The 24,180-nt window shown below is 47.9% G+C and overlaps 1 protein-coding gene across 4 annotated transcripts in view; it reads right to left on the bottom strand.

The window, feature by feature from the left end:
• Positions 1-836: 836 nt before the first annotated feature.
• ZNF512B (zinc finger protein 512B) overlaps positions 837-24,180 on the bottom strand; it is a 54,648-nt gene continuing 31,304 nt past the window's right edge. For all 4 annotated transcript variants that reach the window (XM_060277356.1, XM_060277355.1, XM_060277353.1 and 1 more), the window contains exons 14-17: positions 23,575-23,676; positions 22,819-22,881; positions 18,852-18,950; positions 837-17,114 (exon numbers count right to left, since the gene is read on the bottom strand). In XM_060277356.1, coding sequence (XP_060133339.1) covers positions 16,827-17,114; positions 18,852-18,950; positions 22,819-22,881; positions 23,575-23,676 — 552 coding nt within the window. In that variant the 3' untranslated portion in view covers positions 837-16,826. The remainder of the gene's footprint in view (positions 17,115-18,851; positions 18,951-22,818; positions 22,882-23,574; positions 23,677-24,180) is intronic.

Below are 24,180 nucleotides of genomic sequence, written 5' to 3'. Positions count from 1 at the left end.
TATTATCCTATGACTCATCAGGCAGCCTTGACATAAACTGCTATTTTAATATAGGTAATGGTAATTTTTTAATTATAATAAAAAATCTATTCATACCACCTAGTAACAGCAAACGGATAAGCAGATGATGTCATGTTATTGTGGGGATCACTGATAAAGGTTGTCAAAATTAGCACACAAATGGCAAGCAAGCCAAATAAATATAACTCTCTTTATTTAAACCAGTATTACAAGGTAAGTTTCAATCTATCCATGGAAAACACTGCAAAGTAAAAAATGAGGACTTGCTGCCCATCAGTGTACCTGTGGTTCGTTTTTACTTTCCTTTTGGTATGCCAAGTCTTCTATATTCTTTCATGCAGAAGGTCATAGAACTGAAGAGGTGGAAGCGACACTGGCGATCATCTAGTCCAGGCACCCCCAACCTACGGCCCTCCAGATGTTTTGGCCTACAACTCCCATGATCCCTAGCTAGCAGGACCAGTGGTCAGGAATGATGGGAATTGTAGTCCAAAACATCTGGAGGGCTGAAGGTTGGGGATGCCTGATCTAGTCCATGGGTAGGCAAACTAAGGCCCAGGGGATGGATCCGGCCCAATCGCCTTCTAAATCCCGCCCACGGATTGTCCGGGAATCAGTGTGTTTTCACATCTCTGGTTTACTTGTGGGGCCTGCCTGGTGTTTTAACATGAGTAGAATGTGTGCCTTTATTTAAAATGCATCTCTGGGTTATTTGTGGGGCATAGGAATTCGTTCACCACCAACCCCAATATACCGGTAGTCCGACCCCCCACAAGGTCTGAGGGACAGTGGACCGGCCCCCTGCTGAAAAAGTTTGCTGACCCCTGATTCGAGTCCAACCCCCTGCCATTCAGGAATATGCCCCATACGGGGATCAAACCTGCGACCTTGGTATTGCCAGCATCACACTCCAACCAACTGAGCTATGCGAGAAGCCTGGTGTGAATGGAAAGGCCTTGTGTAAAAGCTGACAGCGGTAATAGAATAGATTCCAATTTTCTTTTCAGGGCTCTCTGTAAAAATTCCTGTCCCCTCCCCTGAAAACCCCACGGTGGTATATTTAATTTTTGCAGTGCCATGTTCAGCATTTTATTTACCTACAACGGAAAGAATCGTTAGCCTTTGCCAGATTGGCAAGCTTCCCAGCGGCAGAGCAAACAAACAAGTGCTTGGCGTTAGGCAGAAACATTTCTGTGCCCTCCCATCCCGCCCCCTTGTTGCGAACGACAGGAACAACATCTCCCGAGAGACCCCTCTCGTGTTCTCAGATCATCCCCAGGAGAGCTGCGAGCTCCAGTCAGCTTCCACCTGATGCTGCCGTCTCATCGCCAACACGTCAGGCGCCGCTGTGTGGCTCCAGCGACCCATCCCCTGATGCGCCATGTTTATTCCACGAAAACAGCTTTGGTTTTTACAACTACAAGCTTTTCAGGACAGCTGTCAGGCTTCAGCTGCAGGAAGCAGATGGAAAAGCCGTGCCAATTTTGTCTCTCGAGTGCTTCTCGTTCTTCAACCAACGGCGTAAACACAGAGGGGTCATTAAAAAAATGTAGAAAAAAGAAAAGACTTACACATGGAATTTGCCGCTAGAAAACCGTACCAGCAGCTTTGCCTGCAATTTGCACCATTTTTTAAAAAAAATTCTTTGGGTGGAAATAGGCGTGGTTTGCAGAAATCGGTAAACCATGGCTTATTAAACAATAGTTAATTGAACTCTGTCTTAACATTATGTGTGAACCCTGCCCAGTTTGTTTGTTTACTGCCAACAAGCCACCGTCTGAAACCATGGTTGGTTGTTGGCTTACAAGCCTTTAACTATGGTTTGGTGAACCTAGCACTCTCCATTCATTGACTATGACTTGTTTGATCACCCCACCCTGGATGCTCACCAAACTACATTAAGTGTAAGGCAGGAGCAGGTGGAAAAGAAAGCAAACTTTTTGTCTGTTTGTGGTTAATTTGTGATTTATTAAACATGCCATGCCTTAGCATTACAGTCATCTCGGTTTAAGTATGCTTCGGTTTGAGTACTACTCCGCGGACCTGTCTGGAACAGATTAATCCACTTTCCATTACTTTCAATGGGAAAGTTCGCTTCAGGTTAAGTACGCTTCAGTTTAAGTACTCCGCAGACCCGTCTGGAACAGATTAATCCACTTTCCATTACTTTCAATGGGAAAGTTCGCTTCAGGTTAAGTACGCTTCAGTTTAAGTACTCCGCAGACCCGTCTGGAACAGATTAATCCACTTTCCATTACTTTCAATGGGGAAGTTCGCTTCAGGTTAAGTACAGACTTCCGGAACCAATTGTGTACTTAAGCTGAGGTACCACTGTATTTGTGACCCAGGCTATAATGTTGAAAGGATCTGTGGGATTTCAGCTCTCTCTAGCAGCAAGAACCCTGTTCACTTCACCAGCTCAACTCAAGATACAAAATGCACCTAATTTAAATGGCAAGATGCATGTAACTTTGAATGGCACGTGGTTAAACACTTGGATTTGCAGAGAGAAACAGCAAGCCAGAGATCCATTCCTTTCTTATGTGTGGCAATTTCGTCCCTCCTTCTTTTAAGGCAAACCATGGTTTGCAATTTCATCTTAATCAGCTAGAAAAACCAGGCTCGTTCTTGGAAACAAGCAGTACCCCAGCAGTTCAGAAAATGCAGCAAACTATGGTTGGCTTCAGTCCATGAATGACAGGTGTCCATCAAGTGGGGAACAGAAAGAACATGGATGTGATGACCTTTGAAGGCTCCTCCGTTGTTTAGTGCAGGCTTGCCCAACCTAGGTCCCTCCAGAGATTTTGGACTACAACTCCCATCATCCGTGACCAGTGGCCATGATTGGTGGGATTTGTAGTCCTACACATCATAAGGGCACCAGGTTGGAGAAGGATTGCTTAGTATTACCTGAGAATCAGCCCTATAACTTGTAGTTGAATGTGGGGTGAATGTGTTAGCAGGTGCCACCTTAAAATACTTCCTGTAAGTTGTGATTCAGAGCACAATACACAAGGCTCTTTGGCTCAAGCTCTGCCCTGCTTTCTTTTCACCAACAAGGAAACTCACGCCAAGTATGAAAAAAGGCAATAAACATTTATTTCATACAGCTGTGGGTTTTGTTTTAAATACATACAGTACATAGATTTCTCCCTTCAAGGGTTTTCAGTGGCGCCGATATTAATATTTATTTTATTACAGTACTCAAGCTGAGGAATTATTTTGTCAATGATTACCAAAAGGACAGGTCGTCACAAATCAGAAGTCTATAAGAGAGTTTACAGTTAAAACATTTTTTTTAGTTTTTTGCGTTGGATTTTTTTTCTCCTTCCTTCCTTTTTTTTTTTGCAAATAAACACTTTTTAATATATATTTATATATATTTATATTTATATATGGTTACAAGTGATAGACTGAAAATCTTTTTTTTTTCATTTTAACTTTTCAAAATACACTTATGCATTAATGCTTGGCATCAGAAGAAAGAAAAAGACGACGACAAAAAAAAGAGAGAAACAATTCAAAACAACATTTGGAGATGCCCGGGAATGGGTACCACGAAGAAAGGGAAGCAGTTGGGGTGGGGTGGGGGAGATGGTTTCAGATATATGGGTGAGAATGTATCGCGGGGGGCAGGCCTCCTTGGACACATGGAAACATATGAGAGTCACACCAAAGCACAGGTTCCAACGGACCATTGCCTCTCCTCCCTCCATCTCTCTCACAGAACTGCCCCCTGGTGTGCCCAGCTCCCACCTTGATGGGCACCATGTTCAGGGTGATTGTCTTTCATTCCGAATGCATCGTTCTAAGAAGTGACGTTTGGTTCTCCATACAGCTGGAGAACTACAGTAGCGAGATGATAAATTCCTCCACCCCACCCCCCCCCGGCTCTGCTGAATTATACCGGTATGCTAGCTTTGTTATGTGGCAGTCTTGTCCTCAACTTAAAACGCTCCTAGGAAGGAGGAAAGGCCCCATGGTCTTTCCTGGGCTGGTCTCTCGAAGAGCGCATGGCAAGAAACAGGGCCCAAGCACATTCTGATGGATGCATAGGACTGCTTCTCTAGCTGTAGCCCTTTTCGTGGCATCAAGCACAAAAGCACATTGTGCCGTCCGATTTTAATGCGGCTAACAGTCCAGTCTAAGGCAGAATTAGAAGCTTCAGCGCTCCTTGATTTCACTGGGCTTAGGCCCAGTCTAACTCTGCGTAAGGCCAGGGTGGGAGTTGAACAATTAAGCACGTTGAATTTCAGTGGCATGCAAAGATCCTTTGGGCACATTTGCCACTTACCCTATTAACGTGGAGGACCTGATTGTCAAGATAGCTGAAAAGCTTCAGTGTGGATTCAAATAGCTGTTTTCTCACCTGCAAGATGTTTCTTCAGCAGAAGTGGACATTCAAGTGCCATAGGGAGAAATTCAGTGCAACCACTTCATTTTACAAAAGCATTTTTTTAAAAAAGATTACTTTATGTGGCAGAGCTAAATGCAACTTCAGCTAAATTCCAACTCAATCGATCCCTCCTCCCTGACCCCTTGCTTTTCGGATGGCGTTTTGAGAGCTCTGTACGAAACGGGGTCATTTGAAAAGTTCGGTAGAAATCCAACATCTCACTTTTTGAAGACTTCACCTTGGCCAGATGACCAGTGATGCAAACCGCCATCCCAAAGTGACTGAGAAACTTGACCACTTGGTGAGAAAGCAACGGTGTGAATGGTCTCACATTAGCAAGCCATCAAGGGTTTGCATCAATTAGGGTTTACAGCTCCTCTTTCGAGGGAGTGAATTTCCACACCAATTCCTGCAATAAACAACTCCGTACTTTTGAGGATTCGGGTTTTTCTGTTTGGTTCAAGCAACAGGTGTAGTTCTTGCTTTGCCTCCATGTTAATAAATTTTGCAGCTAACTAACCCATATTTCTGTGCAGTGAGTGAAGGATCATGGGGGAATGGTGAATTTTCTAGTGGACACTGTACGAAACGTTTTATGCCCAGGAAGACAGATGGATGGTCCAGCGCAGAATGGACTGTGCTGTCTTTTACAAGCCGCCCCCCCCGGCACTAGTAAACTATCGCTGAAGTCATTTATTGCAGTAGTGGCAGCTAACCACTACTAATTTAACACAAACCACTGCTGGCCCAGTAAGAATCTTTTGGTGATTAAGATTATCTCCAGCTGTGCCACCATGAAACAGCGTCAACCTAGGAAAACTCTCTTATGCAGGGCTGATAATTAACCTTCATTACTATATCCAACCTGTCCTTTGGGGAGCTTAAAAGTTTTTCCCTCTCCAGTACATCCTCACAACAAGCCTGTGAGGTAGGTTAGGTTGAGCGTGACAATCCCGGGTCTAAGAAGGTCGTGACTGCGTGGAATTGCGAACCCACAGCATCCAGTCCGAAACCCTTCCAGCCTCTCCCTGGCTTGCCTCCATGCAAATATTTCATGCTGAGAAAATGTCGTCTCATATAAAGTTAATATAGTTGCTGGAGTTGCTGGGAGAACTGGGAGTCGAGGCCACCCTACGGAACTTGTAAAGGATTTCAATTGCCCGCCCAAGTCTTACTAACTTAGGATGTTGTACTTGCAAGCTCACTCCCAAAAACTTTCACATGGTCCAGGGGTGTTGTTCAGGAGTGACAGCGCTGTAGATTGCCTTCCCCTGTCCTCCCTGATTTTATTTTTTAATGACTGAGCACACAGGATACTGCAATGCTGTGATTCTATGAATCAATTAGTCCATGTATCTCAGTTCTGTCTACAATGACTGGCAGCAGCTCTCCAAGGTTTTAGGCAGAAGCCTCTCCCGATCCCGGCTTTTACCCTGGGACCTTCTGCATGCAAAGGAGATGCGACCAACATTCCCCAAGGGCACGGGGCAGGTGAGAGGTCCCAGCCAAGTGAGACTCATCTGCCATGGTCCCCTTGCATGCAGGTTTCTCCAGAAATGCTACCTTCAGCTCCTGGTGGCAACAAACTGAGCTTTCAGACGTTCAAAGCCAACCCCACTTCACAATGGGTACTGTACCCCCCTCGACAGCATCCAGCACATAACCAGTGCTCAAACGTGCTCAAGGACAGCCACAGCTAACACACAAAAATACATCTTATGACATCCAAGGCCTGAGCGTCCAGAAAAATGAGCAGCGGTATGAAGTGGGAGAGTCCTGACATGAGGGAGGTGACTATACCACTTCAGGCTGCAGGTGAACGAATTGACTTTTGAACGCTCCCCTGTGCTTTCAAAATGACGAAGCCACGCCCTAGAAAAGGAGCAGTGTGTGTGTGTGGGGGGGAAGCTAAGCTAGAACTCCAAGCTCCATGTGTTTTTATATGAATTTGTATGCTGCAAGCCCACTCTAGCTGCATGTATTTATTTTGTAAGGAAAAGCGTAATAATCTTTCTAAATAAATAACAAATAAATGAACTGTGAAGTGCTGCTTCTTTGCCTGCAAGGAGGTTTTGATTTCTTTGTTTTTTTACAGAGGATTCAGAATTGGCCTCTCCACTGGCAGTCTGGAGGCAGAAATCTGCCGGAGGTCATCCTTGCTCCAGGTCTGCCTACTTTTGACTGCCAGGCTCTGCGGGTGAAGGATCCCCGTGACTTGCTACCAATGGCCTAATAACTTGAGATGCCAGAGGCAGAACCTGGGAGGACCTTCTGGAAGGGAGCAGCCCATTTGTTCTCTTCCTCCTCTAGCTGCGTATGCAAATTGGGCCTTAATCGGTAGGGAGTATTTCAACAGGATGCCCTTCAGGGGAGGAGGAAGGCCAAAAGCTGGCGAATTCCACGTGATGCCCTCAATAATCCTAAGAATGCAGGTGTGGGCATGCACAATGAATGACCTTCTCCACTTCTCAAAAAAGAAGTTGGAAACATTTATGCTAAGATCAGCTGGTGCTGCAAAGAGCACCGCTGGGTGCACACTGGGTGCACATGTATGTTCGAGCTCCTCCACGCCCCCCTCTCAGCAGCAACATCTGAATCTGCCCAAGTCTTGGGGAGCAGTGGAAAGGGGTGGGTGTTGCTCCCCAAGGGCAGAGGGCTTAAAATATATATAGGATGCTTACTGCCTGGCCCTATATTCCCTGAAACCGAAATTTAACGCCTCACTTGCTAGCTGGTCTAGAAATTATATATGGCGGTGGCTGCAACGCAATTTGCGGAGAAATGACGGCGACCCAGTATGAATGGCCCGTTCGGATGGAACAACCCGCCACTTATACAATTCAGTTGTGTCGTGAGTGCAGCAGTCGCAGGGAGAAAAGCCCCGGCAGAACTTTTCTGAGGTCAAACGTGAGAACAGGATCAAATAGGACGAGAGGCTGCTGCTCACCGTGAACCCTGAGCAAGGTCAGTTTTCATTGTGTAAAAAATAAGCTCCTGGCCCTCATCGAGGCAGGAAAAGGAAACAAAACCCTGAAGTCATCTAGAGGCTTATGAGCCAGAGGAAGTTTGGGTTGCACTGGCTGGAAAATGAGGTAGGAGATCTTCTTCCAGTTCCCTCCCCTGCCCCAAAACAACCCGTCATATTTTGCACCCACCCACCCACATTAGCCCCCTTCCCAGGGATCCATTGTTCCCAACCCTTCTTAAATCTAGTTTTAACTTTAAAAAAAAAATCCACAAATGTTCAGACTGGGGCAAAATAATCCGTGCACAGGAAAGCATGCGTAAATGTGTAAAGTCTCCACACTTTATTATTTCAGTTATTGAATATATATTTTCTCTTCCTGTTATTTGGGGTTTTTCGTGTGCTTTTTTCTAAGTGCAAGCTTCTATGTCCTTCGCTTAGAAGGGGGTTAACAGCACAAGAACCACACAGTTCAGGAACAAAATGTCTTGTGAACCGGCCCCTGTAACCCCAAGACGCACATCACTCAAACTTCAGATCTGTCACTTAGCTGTATCTGTTTCAGGCAGCCTCCCCCATTCTGGTGCCCTCCATATGTTTGACTCCAAATCCCATCGGCTCCAGCCAGCTGGGGGAAGGCTGCAATACATCTAGATTCTTCAGGACAAGAGTCCAAAGAAGCCGATGGCTTTCCCCAGGAGGACGACGCTCTATGGCTTTAGATTCCCCCCCCCCAGAAAGTTATTGCACAGTCTAGGACAGCCTGAGGGCCATATCCCCTTCTGGGCATTTCTTCTGGGGGCCACATCCCAGTGGCAGGTGGGGCCAGAAGCAAAAGTAGGCTAGTTCCTATACAACCCCCCTTTGTCCTCCACCCAAGATGCAAACACGTTTGAGGCAGGCACAGGGCTGGGCCCAAGAAGTGTGGCCTGTTGAGAGTTCCCAAGCACCAGAGGGAGAGGCTTGGACACTGGGCCCCTGGGCCTGAGCCTCCCCACCCTTGGCCTAGTGGGAGACCCCCAAGAAAGAAAAGTTTTGGAAGATTGAAGCATCATGTCAGGGAGTGGTTGGGCAAAGAGGAGTGGCAGGAGGAACCAGCTGGGGAACCCCCAAGGAAAGAAGGGTCACAGCCCACGGAGCAGTGGTGGGACGACAGTGAATGGTCAAGATCGAGGAGACTGGGAAGAGGAGCTTTCAGAAGCCGAAGAATTAGAATTCATGATCCAGGCTCACCTCCTCAACTGGGTGCTCTTCAGAGATGGCTGGACTCCGGCTCCCATCATCCGCCGACAACATGGTCCGGGATGATGGGAGTTGCAGTCCAACAACATCTGGAAGGCACCAGGTTTGGGGAGCACGGCCCAGATCATTCCTTTGGCTCACGCGTGAGCTAGTTTCGAGGGTCCTTCTCGGCTTATCTCAAGCTCACTTGGCATCCCTCAATCAAACATGCAACTCGGATAAATAAACCAGAATGAAATGTTGGACTGGGTGATTCATGGGGATCCTGAACTGGTTCATTCTTCGTACACCACTCAAAATCAATGACAGGTTGAGGTGAATAGCTTTTCATTAAGAAAACTGAGGTAGCAGGATTGGCTTGGAGGTGGTTCTTGGGAGCGGAAATTGGGGGGGGGGACACTCCCAGGGGTGTAGCAGGGCAGGCATGAAGCGCCACCCCGCATTTCACAGCAGAGGTGATGCCATCGTCCCCCGTTTTCTTGCCATTCCTTGGCATGCCAAATAAAAGAGGGAAAAAACAACCCACCAAATAAGCCAGGGACAGGGAGCATTTGCATTCCAGCTCCCATCAACGCCAGCCGGCATGGCCAAAGGTCAAGGGTGATGAGCATTGCAATGCAACAGCCCCTGGAGGGTCTCAGGCTTCCTACACCTGAAATAAGCTAAGCAGAAGAAGAGGTATGTTGCAGTAGCGTGAATGGCTAAAGGACCGAACTGCTAACTTTTATTCTGAAAAACCGCAAAGTTCCTTTTATTATCTGATCTATCAAAAGGTCACATGACAGGAAGCTTTTGAGTTTAACAGCCTGCATGTTAAGCAAGGCGGGAGTTGGGGGTAAGAAACAAACTGGCTTGGTACTGAAGCCCTAACGTCTGCAGTAGCCAAAAATTCATTACTGCGGTATGTTCTTAGGAGGGGCAGGGCTGTGGGGGTTGTCACAAAGAGCTGCCACATTTCAGAATTTGCTGCTTGCAACCCTGGGCGCTCCCCTCCAGGTTACAACCCCATTCATCTGAAGTACTCCTGAAATCGAAACTCTGCTTATGGTTGCAGTTCACTCTCACTTCCTTTTCACCTTGAGACATTTTGGCTGTTCTCATTAGCAATCTATTTGCACCAGTCTATAAGCAGAAATGCACAAGAGCAAAGGCCCGACTTTGCCTAGGTGATTTTGCATTATTTTTTCCTGAATCCCCAGGCAAGGATCTGTAACGCGAATGCCTATTGCACACAGCCAGCGAGAAAACGTGCAGTCAGTCCGACCCAACCAGCAAAGTCTATTTTGCAGCCAGCCTCTGGAGGACACTAGAAATATGTCACTTGTGCCTCTGGAGACGAGCTGTTGCCATGATATCTCCATGCATCAGTAGACGAGAGGTACTCTAGGGAGACTACATTTCAGTCCCAAAGCCGTAAATGGAAAGGATCTTGCATTAAGCAAATAAGCTACGAGCCCCCTGCTCAAATCTCAGCACAGCTATGAACTCACTGGGTTGGCTTATTAGACTAGCTTCTTAGTCTTAACTTCCCTCTGCAATAAGGAGATAATAACATTGGCGACTTGTTATTTGGATTACTTGAGATAATGCAAGTGCTTGAGAGAAAGTGCCATGGTTGAAAGCAAAGCATTGCACAGCCCTGGAGTTTGTCTAGCAGAAAGTGTAACCTTTGCAAACACGTCATTGGAAGCACACAAAACCATTTCCATTCGCTGCCTTGCCCAGACCTGACTTTATCATCAGCAGGACACAATGTGAATGAACCAGCTCTCTCCCATTGTACGGAAGGATCCTTGCCTAGCCGCCTGCAGCCTGATTGTTGCTCGCCATAGGTGAATAGGGTAATCATGGACGCTAGAACTAGGGATGGACAGAGCAGGGAGTTACATTCAGGACTGGGAATCACCTGATATCAGGGTGCTGCGCCCACACGCACGTCAGCTTGTTCTCGGCTTGTCCTTCCAATTATTCCGGAACTACACGGCAAAGGGGAGGAAGGGGACTTTTTAAAGTCAGGAAAAGCGAAAGAGGAAACGGAAGGAAGGGAGGAAGGGAGGAAGGAAGGGAGGAAGGAAGGAAGGAAGGGACTCTGGTGGGATGGAAGAGTGAGGCAGCCTGAGCGGACCATGGACAAAGAGGGATGAAGCAGAGCGAACTTGGGACTTTCTGAACGCACAGATGCTACACCACCGAACTATTGATTCAGACAGTCCGCACTAGGGCTGAGGAATGGTTCTCCTGGAGTGGCACACCCACAGCAACAGCCTCCTGGCACAGGAATTGCGGCCGTTCACCAGGAGGGGCGAGGCAGCTGGGTTGCCCAAGCACCGGAAGAGGCAATCTGGGGCTCTCATTGGGGCAACTGCACAGCATAAACCTCACCACCACTGCCAACCTCCCAGTAAGCAACCGTGGCGCTGCTGCCAGGAGACTATTGTTGTGGACCATTGCTGCCCTGCCAGGTGAGCCAGTCCTATTAGGCCTGGCGCCATGGTCAGGTAGGATGGCTTACCCAGCTGCCAGGTTTCCAGGGTTCAAAGGCAAGAAATTATCAGCTGCTATTTATCTCTGGCTGCCTTCTGCCTACCTACTTAAGGTGCTCAACAAACGAGAACAACCTTTCCCGCCTCCTGCTTTGTTCTTTACCAACGGTCTGCTAAAACCACAGGTAGCAAATCTATAAAGTGAGGCTGTGGAGCACAGAGGATGGCTTTGAGAGCTAATTATAGAAGCTGCAGCATTTGCACCTGAGCACTTCCTTTGTAATTCTGGGCCTTCCCCTTTCCCCACCGCTGCTAAACCTGTTTCCACGTGGTAAATAATGGAGGGGGGGGGGTGCCTTTCATCAATCTGGGGAGGGGAGGCAAAGGGTGCTTATGTGCTTTAAGGAGGGATCGCTGATCCACCTTCAGTGGTTTCTCCAGTGGTGGCAAAACCAAGACATTTTGCCGCCTGAGGCAGAGGACAAGGTGGCGGCCTCTTCCCAATTCCATGCACGGAAGGCGACTGGACTGGCTGAATACCAACACTGGTGATGGGGCGGTATCCTTTTCTATAACTGAGGGCAGCAGGTTAGCTTAAGAGAGCTCAGGCACTCACAAAACACTGCTTTCCACACCTGCCTAATGGTAGGGCCGGTCCTGACCAACCTCATCAGATATTTTGAAACAGCCTCCGCTGCCTCTTCTCTTCCCTTTCCTTTTTGTGTGCAAAACAAATATACCCATTTATTTATTTGTTTGCAAGCAGCAGCAACCTACCCACAAGATCCTACCCCCCCTCATATGGATGGGATAGCAATTAATCACCCCTTTCCCCACCCTACATTGCTCCTACCGTGAGCTTGAGAGCCCTCCCCTCGTCCCCACTGCATTTCCCTGGGGGGGGGACTGCTCAAAATATGGTGCCACATCTCTATAGACTACCCTGCAGGATTGTCATACACTTCACTCACCCCCCACCCCCCATATGGGCATAACTGCAGTGTGCTATTTTGCAGGGCTGCCATGACCTGTACGCTCTCATCCCCAATGTCTCACTCCCTATGGTCCCCAAATGGGTATATGAATACAGACATAGAAAAAACAGCAACCCTTGTTCCCACAGAAGGAAATGTAGTACAGTGGTTTGTGGGGCTGGGGATTAAAAAGTTGAAGCCATGTACCGTAGTTGTTTGAGGGCCATTTTGAACCGTACAATTTTTAAAAGTGCGCACCTTAAGAGGATTTAAGCATACTCGTGAAAACGTAGTGTTTGAATGTGGCCAAACACCTGCTTGGTGCAGATGCAGCTGCCTGCAACCCTGGGCTGGCAAAACTGTGCCAATCCTGACCGCTTGGCAAGAACACAGGGTTGCGGCTGCATCTGGTGTGGAGCAGTCCTCGGGAGGAGCATAATAAGCAAGGTAGATGATCCTCGCTTAATTGCAGATGCCAGGGATTGAAGTGGGTGGCCCTGTTATGTAGACCTGGTGTTCTACTGCTGAACTCTGCTCCCTTCCTCCTCCTTCCTGCTTTTCAAAGACTGTGAGACTTTTGCAAAAAAAACAGGCAGCTATCTTGTTAAAGGTGACGCAGTTGGTAGATCTTGCACCTGTGGCTTCCCTGCAATGAACCGGCCAAGGAAAAGCTTCTGTGTGCACAAAAAAGTAACCAGCATCTTGGTTCCAACAGACCCAAGACTTTTGAGGGGCTTGATTAAATAAGTGCAAGTCCTTCTGACTTTTGCCTGCCAACTCCTTGATACTGCGAGAAATGCAGATGTTTTAATTCAGCCGCCAAGACAGGCCACGCAGCCTTAGATTTCCCCAGAGAGCCAACCTGACAAAGAGTTAAGTTGACACTTCTAGGCATTCCGTTAATGATTTCCCCGCCCCTCTGAAATTACTGAATGAGGTCTTTCCAGCGTGAAGAAAGGACTATGAACTGGTGGAGAGAGAGAGAGAGAGAGAAATAATGGCAGGAGCTTAATTAACAAAAAGGTTTACCTTCTGAAATTCAGTGGGAGAGGGGATGGGACAGATCATTCGGCCTTGTTATTCATTAGAGGGTAGTTTCCATCCCAAGTTTTTCCTGTGCTAAAACCATTAAATTAGATATTACTTTGACGATAGCGTCAAAGGCCAGAGACAAGAAATCATTAAAAGAGCAGAACGCATGGAAGGTGTTCTGGAGATACTGCGGCCTCCTCTTACCCTGGTGCAGGAAAAGCATTTCTGTCATGCTGCTATTGGCCTTGTCTGCACATCACTCTAAAGCCAGCTTCACCAACCTGGCGCCCTGCAGATTCCCATCAGCCCCGGCCAGCTTGAAGGGACCACTACAGAGAAGCAGTTTGCAGCAGTGCAAACTTCAAAAAGCAAACAAAGCTAAACAAACAAGCAAACTGATGCCCAGTTCTCCTCCGTAAGCACTTCTGCCTTGTTGGGTTGTTGTAGCTAAAGAGGTCAAGTGGGTTGAAATTTAATTCAGAAGAATGGCACCTTGGCTGGTTAAGGGAAAGAAACTAGTAGCTCAAGATGAGGGACAGCTGAAGGAGCTGGGCATGTTTAGCCTGGAACAGAGGAGACTGAGAGGAGATAGGATGGCCGTTTTCAAATATCTACTGTATAGGGTTGTCACATGGAAGATGGAGCAAGCTTGCTTTCTCTTGCTCCCGAGGGCAGGACACGAACCAATGGCTTCAAGTGACAAGAAAGGAGATTCCGACTGAACGCCAGGAAGAACTTTCTGATGGTAAGAGCTGTTTGACAGTGGAACAGTCTCCCTCGGGAGCTGGTGGGCTCTCCTTCCTTGGAGGTTTTTGAGCAGATGTTGGATGGCTGTCTGTCATGGATGCTTTAGTTGAGATTCCTGCATTGCAGGGGGTTGGACTAGATGATCCGCAGGCCCCTTCCGACTCTATGATTCTATGAATGTGTATGTGAATGCCGAAAGCTCTCAATGCGAACACTGCCATCCTATATTATGGCTCTTCATTTGATCATTCCATTCCTTCTCCTAGGAACCCTGAAGCTAAAATCGTCAAGTCAAACCCCAAGACTTGCCAACCGCAAGCCCAAAGTGTCTTCTAAGCTTCAAAGACTTCCAGTTGGCTTCTTATGCCTCAAATACAACTCCCATCAGCCGTAACAGCTGTACTCCAAAACATCTGGAGGGCATGAGGTTGAGGAAGGCTGTTAGAGCTACACCTTCACTGAAGTGAAATGGGACTGACATCTCGGGAGTCTGAACTTCTCCCCATCAATGTACTACAACTCCCAGCATGCCTGACCGTTCTCAATGCTGGCTTTGGCTGGTAAGAGTTTTAGTTCAACAAAGCACCATTGTTGACTACCCCTGCCTTAAAAATATCCCTCTCCATACATAAACAGTAGCCAGCCTTGATCCCAGAAGCGTGTTATGAAGAAAAAGCAAAGCTTAGGCCAGAAGGTGTCTATCCTTCGAAAATTCAGAGATGGCGGAAAGAGGGTTTAATCACCTTACTTAGAACTAGGGGCAAATTTTCATATGGCCTAAATCTGGCGCTTTAGGATACAGCCAAAAAGCACTTCTGGGAATTCCTGATATTGGGCAGCACATACTGGTTCCATTCACCATGTGATGGCAGAGAGACTGGTTTCAACTCAAGGCCCCACAAGCTGAGGTAAATGCTGAGGTGTTTGTTATGCTGAATTAACATAATATAACACGCCAGGACATACCCAATCCTATTCAAGTACACTTCCCACCATCTATAGCAGGAGTCACCAACCAAGGCGGCCTCCACACCTCCAACGGCGCCTGCAAAAAAAGTCTCAGCAAAATTCCCCTCAGAAATCCACAATACACGAGAGAGCCTGTTCAATCTTTCTGCTCAGATCCTGTTGGCTCCCCCTTCCCCAGCAGCTGTTTTTGCATCATGCCGCACTCTTGCAGCAGCCATCTTGGATGGCGCCTCATCCCCACGGCGGCCATTTTGTGACCGGCGTCCACGGCACTTTCTCAAAATCCCAAATGGGCCCGCTGGCCCAATATGGTTGGCATCCCCTCTGCGTTGCAGAAGTCAACCAATGATTTAATTATAGTTGGTGAGACCTTCCTGGTATTTTTGTTTTAATGAGCCAAGTTCAGGCATTCTGCATGAGCAGGAAATATCAAACCCCATCTCCGTCCCCAACTTTCCCCTAGAGAACAGGGGTGGACTGAAGGACGACTTCTACCCGTGTTTTCCTGAATGTGAGGTTAAGCCACCTCGCGATTGGGAACTCTGCTTTTGTCTTTATTTACTTGCTTATTATTACATTCAGATCCCACCTTCCCTCTAAAGAGTTCAGGGCAGCGTGTTCTCTCACTCTCCCCCCCCCATTTTATTCTCACAACAACCCTGTGAGGTAGGTTAGGCTGAGGGGCTGTGACCGGGCCAAGTCACCCGGCAAGCTTCACAGGCAAGCGAAGGGATCTGAACCCGGGTGTCTCGGGTCCTAATCCAATGCTCTAAGCGCTACACCAGAGGAGCCTTTCCGACTGCATGGAAGATTCCAGCAAACGCGACTCAACATCCTGCTTCAGACCTTCTGTGCTCAACAAGGAAACAGCAGAAAGGATGGAGCTGAGGCCCAGAAGTTATTCGCGGCTCTGTGGCTCCTTTATGGTTTGATACTTCCTCCAGGCAGAATAAACGTTCATGAAGTTTATTTTGCACCGCAATAAGCGGTTTCCGTTCAAAGCTTCCCCCTCAAAGAAATATGCCTTTTTAAAAAAATGTTTGTGATTTCCCCCTGCAGGGGCTCCCAGGCAATAATTTACGCAGCGAGAGAACGGCCATTTTCAAAACTCCCAACAGGCCTGCTTCCAAAAACGTCTCATTGCCAAAACCCTCCCCCTTCCCCGCCCTAATCCCCAAACCTTGACAACTGAAGGACATAGCTCCCCAAACTGAAAACGGGGAACCGGGTCCCAAATCAGAGTAACGTTTAAAACGTGAACAGAACCTAACGAAACGACAATCCCGAAACGTCGGTCGTCAAACGACCTCGTCGGGTTTTTGTTTTTTCCTTTTTTCCTTCGTAAAAAAAGCATCTCCTATGAAAATTATAAAAGAAAGCTGGTTCGCAACCACAATCACAACAATAATTTCATCTGTAAAATTCCCACCAGCTCTATTTCCTAACACATGACTGCTACCTGAAAAGGAATCCACAAATAATAATAGCTTTTTTAAAAAAAGAATTTTTACCAGCTTACGCCTGGGTTCCTATTGCACTTTCCTCTCCCTTTGCTTGAGCAAACCCCCGTTTGCTCTCTCTTTCCTTCTCCCTCTCTTTCCTTGAGTGGCATTGGGTTCGAATTCAGAGGCAGGAAGAAAGGAAGGAGGCTGCCGACAAACCACCTTACTATTCCACCTGCCCCTGGACGAGGGGCGCCTGACCCACATGTGCCCACCACCGCAGCGGGAGGGGGTTATGTACAATCCGCAGAGGTTTCCGACGGAAAAATAACAGCGGCCGTTCCTCGTTTCGTTCTCTTCTTCCAGTGGTGAAAACAAAATGTCCCGTGATTTTAAAGTGGTTTTTCGTTTTTAAAAAAGGGATGAGCAGAAGTTGGAGGGGCCCAGCGTATACTGGGGGTAGCTCTCCCCTCCCTCCGCCACATTACCCTGGGCTGTAAACTAATCATTAGAGAGTTTTGTTTCGTTTCGTTTTCTCCCCCCCAAAACGACGGCTTATTTCTCTGGCATTTTACTGGACCCCCCTTTCTTGCTGTGGGGGGGCTTGTTACCTCGCTCTCTCTCATCGGGGCTGAAGTCCGCGGCCTCCCAGGGCCCCGCCGGTTTCTTATGGTTCGTCTTGCCTATCTCTTTGCTTTTGGCGGAAGATTCTGGAGGCCTTTCCTTCGGCTTCCGCCCCCTCTTCTTCCCATCCGTGCTTTTCTTCTCCTCCTCGTGGCTGGGAGAGGTCGGCTCGCTGATCTTTTTCTTCCGGATGGCCTCCGTGGAAGTCCGGAACCAGTTCTGCGTTCAAGGAAGGAAAGGAGCACAGAGTTGGGTTCTCAATTAGGACACGGCGCGGAATAGCAGCAGCCGCAGCTCTGCCGCAACGGCTGCTGCTGCGGCACTGCCACAACTACCAGCAAATGTGGCAGTTTTCAGAACTTAAAAAACCAACAACAACTAAATGAAGCGTCTCACCCCCACTTGAACCATTCTGAGCTGCAATCCCCTGCTTCAGTTTGGGGGTTTGCCCCAAAATCCTTCCCCCAAATTGGGTGAACCAAGGAAACGAAAGTAGACTAGGAAGGGAGGGAAGCCAACAGGCAGCTCACTTGGCTAACTGCCCAGAGAATCCAGACAAGCAGAGAGAGAGCTGCTTTTAAGGATGCTTATTGGAATCAGAAATACACGGAGATCAGGAAATGGGACTCCTCTCAAGCTGGATACTGACAAGCTGGAACGTGTCCAGAAGAGGGCAACCAAAATGGTCAAAGGCCTGGAAACAATGCCTTATGAGGAACGGCTTAGGGAGCTGGGTATGTTTAGCCTGGAGAAGAGAAGGTTAAGGGGTGATATGATAGCCATATTCAAATATATGAAAGGATGTCATATAGAGGAGGGAGAAAGGTTGTTTTCTGCTGCTCCAGAGAAGCGGACACAGAGCAATGGATTCAAGCTACAAGAAAGAAGATTCCACCTAAACATTAGGAAGAACAGTAAGAGCTGTTCGACAGTGGAATTTGCTGCCAAAGAGTGTGGTGGCGTCTCCCTCTTTGGAGGTCTTTAAGCAGAGGCCTGACAGCCATATGTCAGGAATGCTTTGATGGTGTTTCCTGCTTGGCATGGGGTTGGACTGGATGGCCCTTGTGGTCTCTTCCAACTCCATGATTCTATGATTCTATAGAGCTGTTGCCCAGGGTGCCCGCTCTTCCCTCTGACTTCCTCTACATCTCAGACCCCTCCTGCTGCCTACGGTGGCCGACAAGAGAATATTTCCGTTTCTGTTTGGCTTTCTGCTCAAAGACACAAAGGGCACACCTGGTTCTCTTTCAAGGGACATGGTGTCAAGCAGCTGCTGTACTGTTTCTACTACATATGACTCCTGTCCCTGTTCAGGACTAGGGCATCTGCTAGCTGGCTCCTGTTCCTCACCCTCCATGATTCCCCAGCTCTTTTCTACCTCTTCTGGGAAGTGTCCCGTTTCAAACCACCACGATCCTGGGTCCATACCCTCTCCTCTCCCTCCTGCCTGGAAGGCTCTTGGGGCGGCCGTCTCCACCACTCCTCCTCATCTGCCCAGTCCCTGACAGGGAGTATCCTAGACCAGTGTTTCCCAACCTTGTGCCTCCAGCTGTTTTCGGACTACAATTCCCATCATTCCTGACCACTGGTCTTGCTAGCTAGGGATGATGGGAGTTGTAGTCCAAAAAACAGCTGGAGGCACAAGGTTGGGAAACACTGTCCTAGACTGCCTTTGGTGCAGGGTATGATGTCCCCTCCCCTTCATGAAACCCTCCCTAGAACCCGCCCCCCCCAAAAAAAAAATTAGCTACTGGAAAATAAGGCAGCAAATCTGGGCGACTAATTTCAGTCAGCTGGAAGTAGGAAGTTTGAAATTTGCTCCTATATTATTAGAAAAGAATAATGATTTACTCCAGCTCACTGGGACCACTCTCCTGTAGGCCTCACAAGGGTTTCGGCTTTTGGAGTGGGGGAACTGCCCCCCAAAGTCCTTCGCCGACAAGGCCCAGTACTTACCTCCGAGTGAGTCTTAATGATGTGGTACTTGACGCCGCTTTCTGAGCTAAACTCCTTCTGACACAGAAGACAACGATACTTCCCCACAGAGTGGTCTCCCTGCAAGACAAAGGTCCGGCCGCGTGAGCTCGGCCCCGGAGGGTATCTTGGAGATGTGTTGATCGTCTACATAGGATAGATTTGTCCTTGGGACTGTGCCATTCAGGCGCCAGGGGATCTTCAGGCTCCTTCAAATATGGAGGATTCAGGTGGGGGGTCAGAACCTCCCCTGGGGATCCAGGGAAGGGTTAACTCTCTCACTGGGACCTCTCAGAACCTGTCCTGTGCTCATGCATTTGAAAACTTAGCTCGCTCAGGGTGAGATGGAGGGCAAAAGATGAGGGATTTCTGGCAGAGGAGCTTACACACACCCCCTGCGCGCCCCTAGATGGACCTTATCTAAGGTCCGTTCTGAGGTTGCTGTTAGTATTTGTACTGTATTTGCATTGTAAATGTATTTCACAAAGAATAAATGGTGGCAGTTGGGTTGTCTCAGGGTTGTTGCGACTACTCTAGAGTAACGACTTCCCACATGCTTGTCTTTTAACAGTCTTTATTGGTGTACTCTATTTACAGTGTAACGAGCTGTTGGATGCATGTCTGCTCATTCCGATCCAGAATCCGGCACTGCCCCTTTTCGCGATTTCGACCAACATAACAGCCTCGGGACAGTGAATCTCCTCCCCTTTCTCCTCCTCCGTAATTCCGGTGCTGGGGGAAAGGGTCTACGCTCCGTCTTTTCCCTTTCCCCCCTTTCCGCCTCTCTCTCTTCCCGCCTGTGGAGCAGGGGCACTCCCATGCTGCCAGAGACCTGGCACTCTCTCTCCTCTTCCTGACTAGCCCCTTCAGACCCCGCACTTTCATGGCTGCTTGGGGAGGAACTGCTCCTGATGAGAGGGGGGGGTTCTCTGTAATCTCTCCCCCTTACAGGTTGCTTATTTTGATACTGTTGTTTCTTTGAGAACATGGGAGTGTGGTGAATTCAGATGCTGTCTGGAGGAGTATGTGAGGACAGGCAAGCTATGGATTAATAACTTATGCACTCCTATGAAGCAGGTTTGATAGCAAAAGGACTAAGCCCTCTCTTGGGCTCAAGGGAGAGAAACACATTGCTTTCATTAATATATAAATTTAATATAATAATAATAAGTGAATAATACCTGTTCAACTGTTGCCAACCTGACAAGTAAAGATTTATATTCAAGCGTTGTGCAAGGCATCTGTTTTAGCACAGAAAAGCTAACAGCTGTCAGTTGCTGAAGCAACATCTTCCACTTGCCCCAGCTTGAACCCCCCGTGGAGCTGGCCATCCCTGATGTTGCGCCAGCCTACCCAAGCTGGCACATGGAGCAGAACAGCAGCTTCATTCTACACTGCAGCCCGCTACGAGGAGCAGAGGCTTCCTCTAATTTATGGCCGAACCTGATCAATAAAGCTTTTGAAATTTCTCTTCTGGGTTGCCGAGCAGCTAATTAAAACCCTGGATTTCTGCTATCGCTGACCTTGCGGAAAATGAATGAGCTCCCTACTCTGCCTCCATCTGCCACTAGAGAATGCGTAATATATTCCTTATTGACAATGAGGTGATGTACGAGCTCCCAGTGGGAGAGGGGGTGTAGCGGGAGTTGCGGGAGGATGTTTGCAGCTGGATCTGTGGCCTTCATGTGAAGCAGGCAAGCGTCTGACAGAGGAGAGGGGCATCTTCACACAACTGGAAGCATCTGAATGAACAAGCCAGCCGTTTTCTAACGAGGGGCGTGAATTTGGCAGAGGGCACTGAAAGCTGAGGGCGGGGAGTGAACGTTTGGGAAAGGATTTCTGCCTATGCACTCAGGGAAGGGTTCTCAACATTGCCGTTATATGACCTCTTCGCGGGTTTTGGATACCACTGGCTATGGCATCCTCCAGAGCTGGCTCTGTGACACGGGCATTGGGGCCCTGCTTTGCAGTCACCCCTGTCCTATCTCTGAGGTCGGTTGCAGGTAATAACATAGCATCACTCCCTCTCAGCACCTTGGCATCTGTGCTGTGGGATGCCGCAGGGTACCACCTAATAATAATAATAATAATAATTTATTACTTATACCCTGCCCAGTATGAGTACCCATAACTGCTTTTATATACACAATTATTTTACAGATGTTTTCATTGTACAGTGGTACCTCGGGTTACGAACGCAATCCGTTCCGGGTCGCAGTTCGTAACCCGAAAAGTTCGTAACCCGAAACCGCCATTTTGCGCATGAGCTTCTGCGCACGCGCCGAAAATACTTCCGGGTTTGTGCAGTTCGTAACCCGAGTTGTTCGTAATCAGAGGTGTTCGCAACCCGAGGTACGACTGTACAGTATTTTGGTATCACTTCTAGATGCTTTGCAGGACGTGATTGATAAATCTGTACAACCGTTAGAAGACATCTGAAGGCAGCCCTGTACAATGGTACCTCTACTTACGAGCACCTCGGGATACACACGCGGCAAACCCGGAAGTATTTTTTCGGGTTTTGCCCCGCGCGCATACACAGAAGTGCTCTACCACGCCATGCGCATGCGCAGAACAGGCAACTCCGGTTGAGAAAACCTTGGGATCTGACCAGAACTCTGGAACGGATGGCATCCGCAGCCAGAGGTACCACTGCATAGAGAAGTTTTTAATGCTTAATTTTTTTATTGTGTTCTTATATATATGCTAGAAGATGCCCAGAGTGGCTGGGGCAACCTAGTCAGATGGGCAAGGTACAAATAATAAAATTATTATAAATTAAATGAATAATCATACTGCTTAAGCCGAGTTGGCGCAGAGAGTCCATGCCAAAAGGATCTGGTCCTCCTATCTTTGGCATGGACTTCTGGTGTAGGATGAGGGAGTCTTGATGGTTTGTGCTAGGACGGATGATCAACACGTGGAAACTCATGTTAATCTGCTTCTCCTTGACATCTGCAAGTGAGGCAGTAAATGTGCTGGTGGACCGTTGTCTTGCTTCAGTAATGAACTGGATGAGAGCCAACAAACTGAAGCTCAGTTCATATAAGACTAGGCACTGTTAGTGGGTGGTTCCCTAGACCGGATGGGTGGGAGCTTGTTTGCTGTTGACGGGGTAACACTCCATCTGATGGAGTGGGTACATTGCTTGGGGATTGCTCCTAGATCTTTTGCTGTTGCTTGAGGCTCAGGTGGCCTTGGTGGCATGGAGTGCTTTCCATCAGCTCGGCTGGTGGCCCAGCTGTGCCCCTATCTGGACAGGGATAGTCTAACTTCTGTCGTCTATACACTGGTGACCTCTAGGTTAGATTACTGCCATGCATTATACGTAGGGCTGCCTCTGAAGAAGGTTCGGAAACTTCAGCTGTTGCAGAAATCAGCGGCCAGGTTGCTCAATGGAGCAAGACAGTTTGAGCATATTATACTGATCCTGGCCCAACTGCACTGGCTGCCAATTAGTTTCTAGGCCCAATTCAAAGTGCTGAATTTGACCTATAAAGCCTTAAACATCTCAGGACCTCAATAGCTCAAGGACAGCCTCTACTCATATGAACTGACCCAGACACCGAGATCACCCACCACCTGAGGCCCTTCGTCATGTGCCTCCTCCATGAGAAATCCGGAGGGTGGCAACACGAGAATGGGCCTTTTCTGCAGTGGAATGCCCTCCCCAAGGAGGCTCGCCTAGCGCCTTCACTGTACATCTTTAGGTGCCAGGCAAAAATGTTCCTCTTCAATCAGGTTTTTGCCTGATTAGCACTATGTGTCCTTTTTATATGTGTTTGTGGGTGGTTATTGTTATTGTTTTGTTTTGGCTTTCATTGTGTATTTTGTGTTTTTATTTTGTGTTTTTATGCTGTGAACTGCCTGAGATCTTCCTGATTAAGGGCGGTATACAAATGTAATAATAATAATGAAGTTGGGCTATAAGCCTCTTAAAACGCCTTACCTTGTTGCAGTTTGCAAGGTGGGCTTTCAAACCGGACACACTGGAATAGATGGCACCGCAGCACTGGAAGCGAAAACAGCGCAGCACATGTTAAGTAGGGTTTTGTAATCTCCCCCCCCTCTCCTTTCCCCCTTTCATGGGGTTGCAGCGACCCACCCTACCCCACCCCCCAAATTCCCACAAGGCTCTCCTTCTTTGCAAGCTCCCTCTTGTCGTCACAAGGTTAATTTTACAGGCGATCTGCCTGTTGGGATCTTGCCACATGCTTCTAATTACTGCTAATGGGAGTCATGTGGCTCCGTCTCTAGCAGGCAAAACACGTCCCTAAATGGACCTTTGAAAATTCAAGGCGCTTTCAAGCAGTTACGGGAGGCCTGCTGGGCAACAGGAGATCTTACGGAACCGCCGGTTGCGAGTCTGATGTGGAAAGGGAAATTGGGCTAATCGCCTGGGCAAAGATGCTATCCGTTTCAGAGTGGCCGTGCTAACCGGCTAATGCCTCTCACCTGCTCTGGGAACAATGTCCCTCCCACCTCCCCACAGCCCTGTTAACAAGCCTTTCCTGGAGATCAGGGAGAGGCAACTTTTTCGACTCAAGGGCTGGGCACCCTGGCCATGAAACCTTAAGAATGTGAGAACTCAGGAAGAGATCTGTTCCAATCTGCAGCATGTCCATTATTACACAGCATGAAACAGAACAGGGGGGAAACATCCCTTTCATTTTCCAATCAGCCCTGCAGAAAACAAGGCACTCACGTTATTAGGGCAGTTGATGTGTCCTTTTTCCTTCACTTCGTTTTTCCAGGTTTCCAGAAGCCTCGGGTTGAGCTTCGGAAGCCCAGGACGGGTGTAATTTAGCTGGCGGATGAGAAGCAGTGGTTAATAAACTTCGGAATCTAGAACACAGCTCTACAAAAAAACTGCATTATTATTCATTTAATCTGCTTATTATTTCAACAAGTTTTTCCCCAAAAACGATTCTGTTATTTTCATTTCCCCAAGTTTAAAAAGACTGGCTGGAGTGCGTGTATCTGTGTTTCACCAAAATGAACAGATCTTTAACTGGATGAAATCAACAAGGCAGTGTGACAAAGGAAAGCTCGACCAGTGGCAGAGAAAGAAAACACTGAGGACCTTGCACATATGCACATCTAGTAGGCTAATAATAACAATAATTTTATTATTTATACCCAGCTCTGGGCAGCTTCCAAACAAATATTAAAAACACAATACAGCATCAAACATTAAAAACTGCCCTAAACAGGGCAGCCTTCAGATGTCTTTTAAAGGTAAGATAGTTGCTTATTGCCTTGACATCTGCTGGGAGGGTGTTCCACAGGGCAGGCGCCACTACCGAGAAGG

The sequence above is a fragment of the Zootoca vivipara genome, chromosome 7, assembly GCF_963506605.1.
Source record: "Zootoca vivipara chromosome 7, rZooViv1.1, whole genome shotgun sequence".
NCBI classification, from domain to species: Eukaryota; Metazoa; Chordata; class Lepidosauria; order Squamata; family Lacertidae; genus Zootoca; species Zootoca vivipara.
This window is presented reverse-complemented; position numbering and strand designations above follow the sequence as displayed.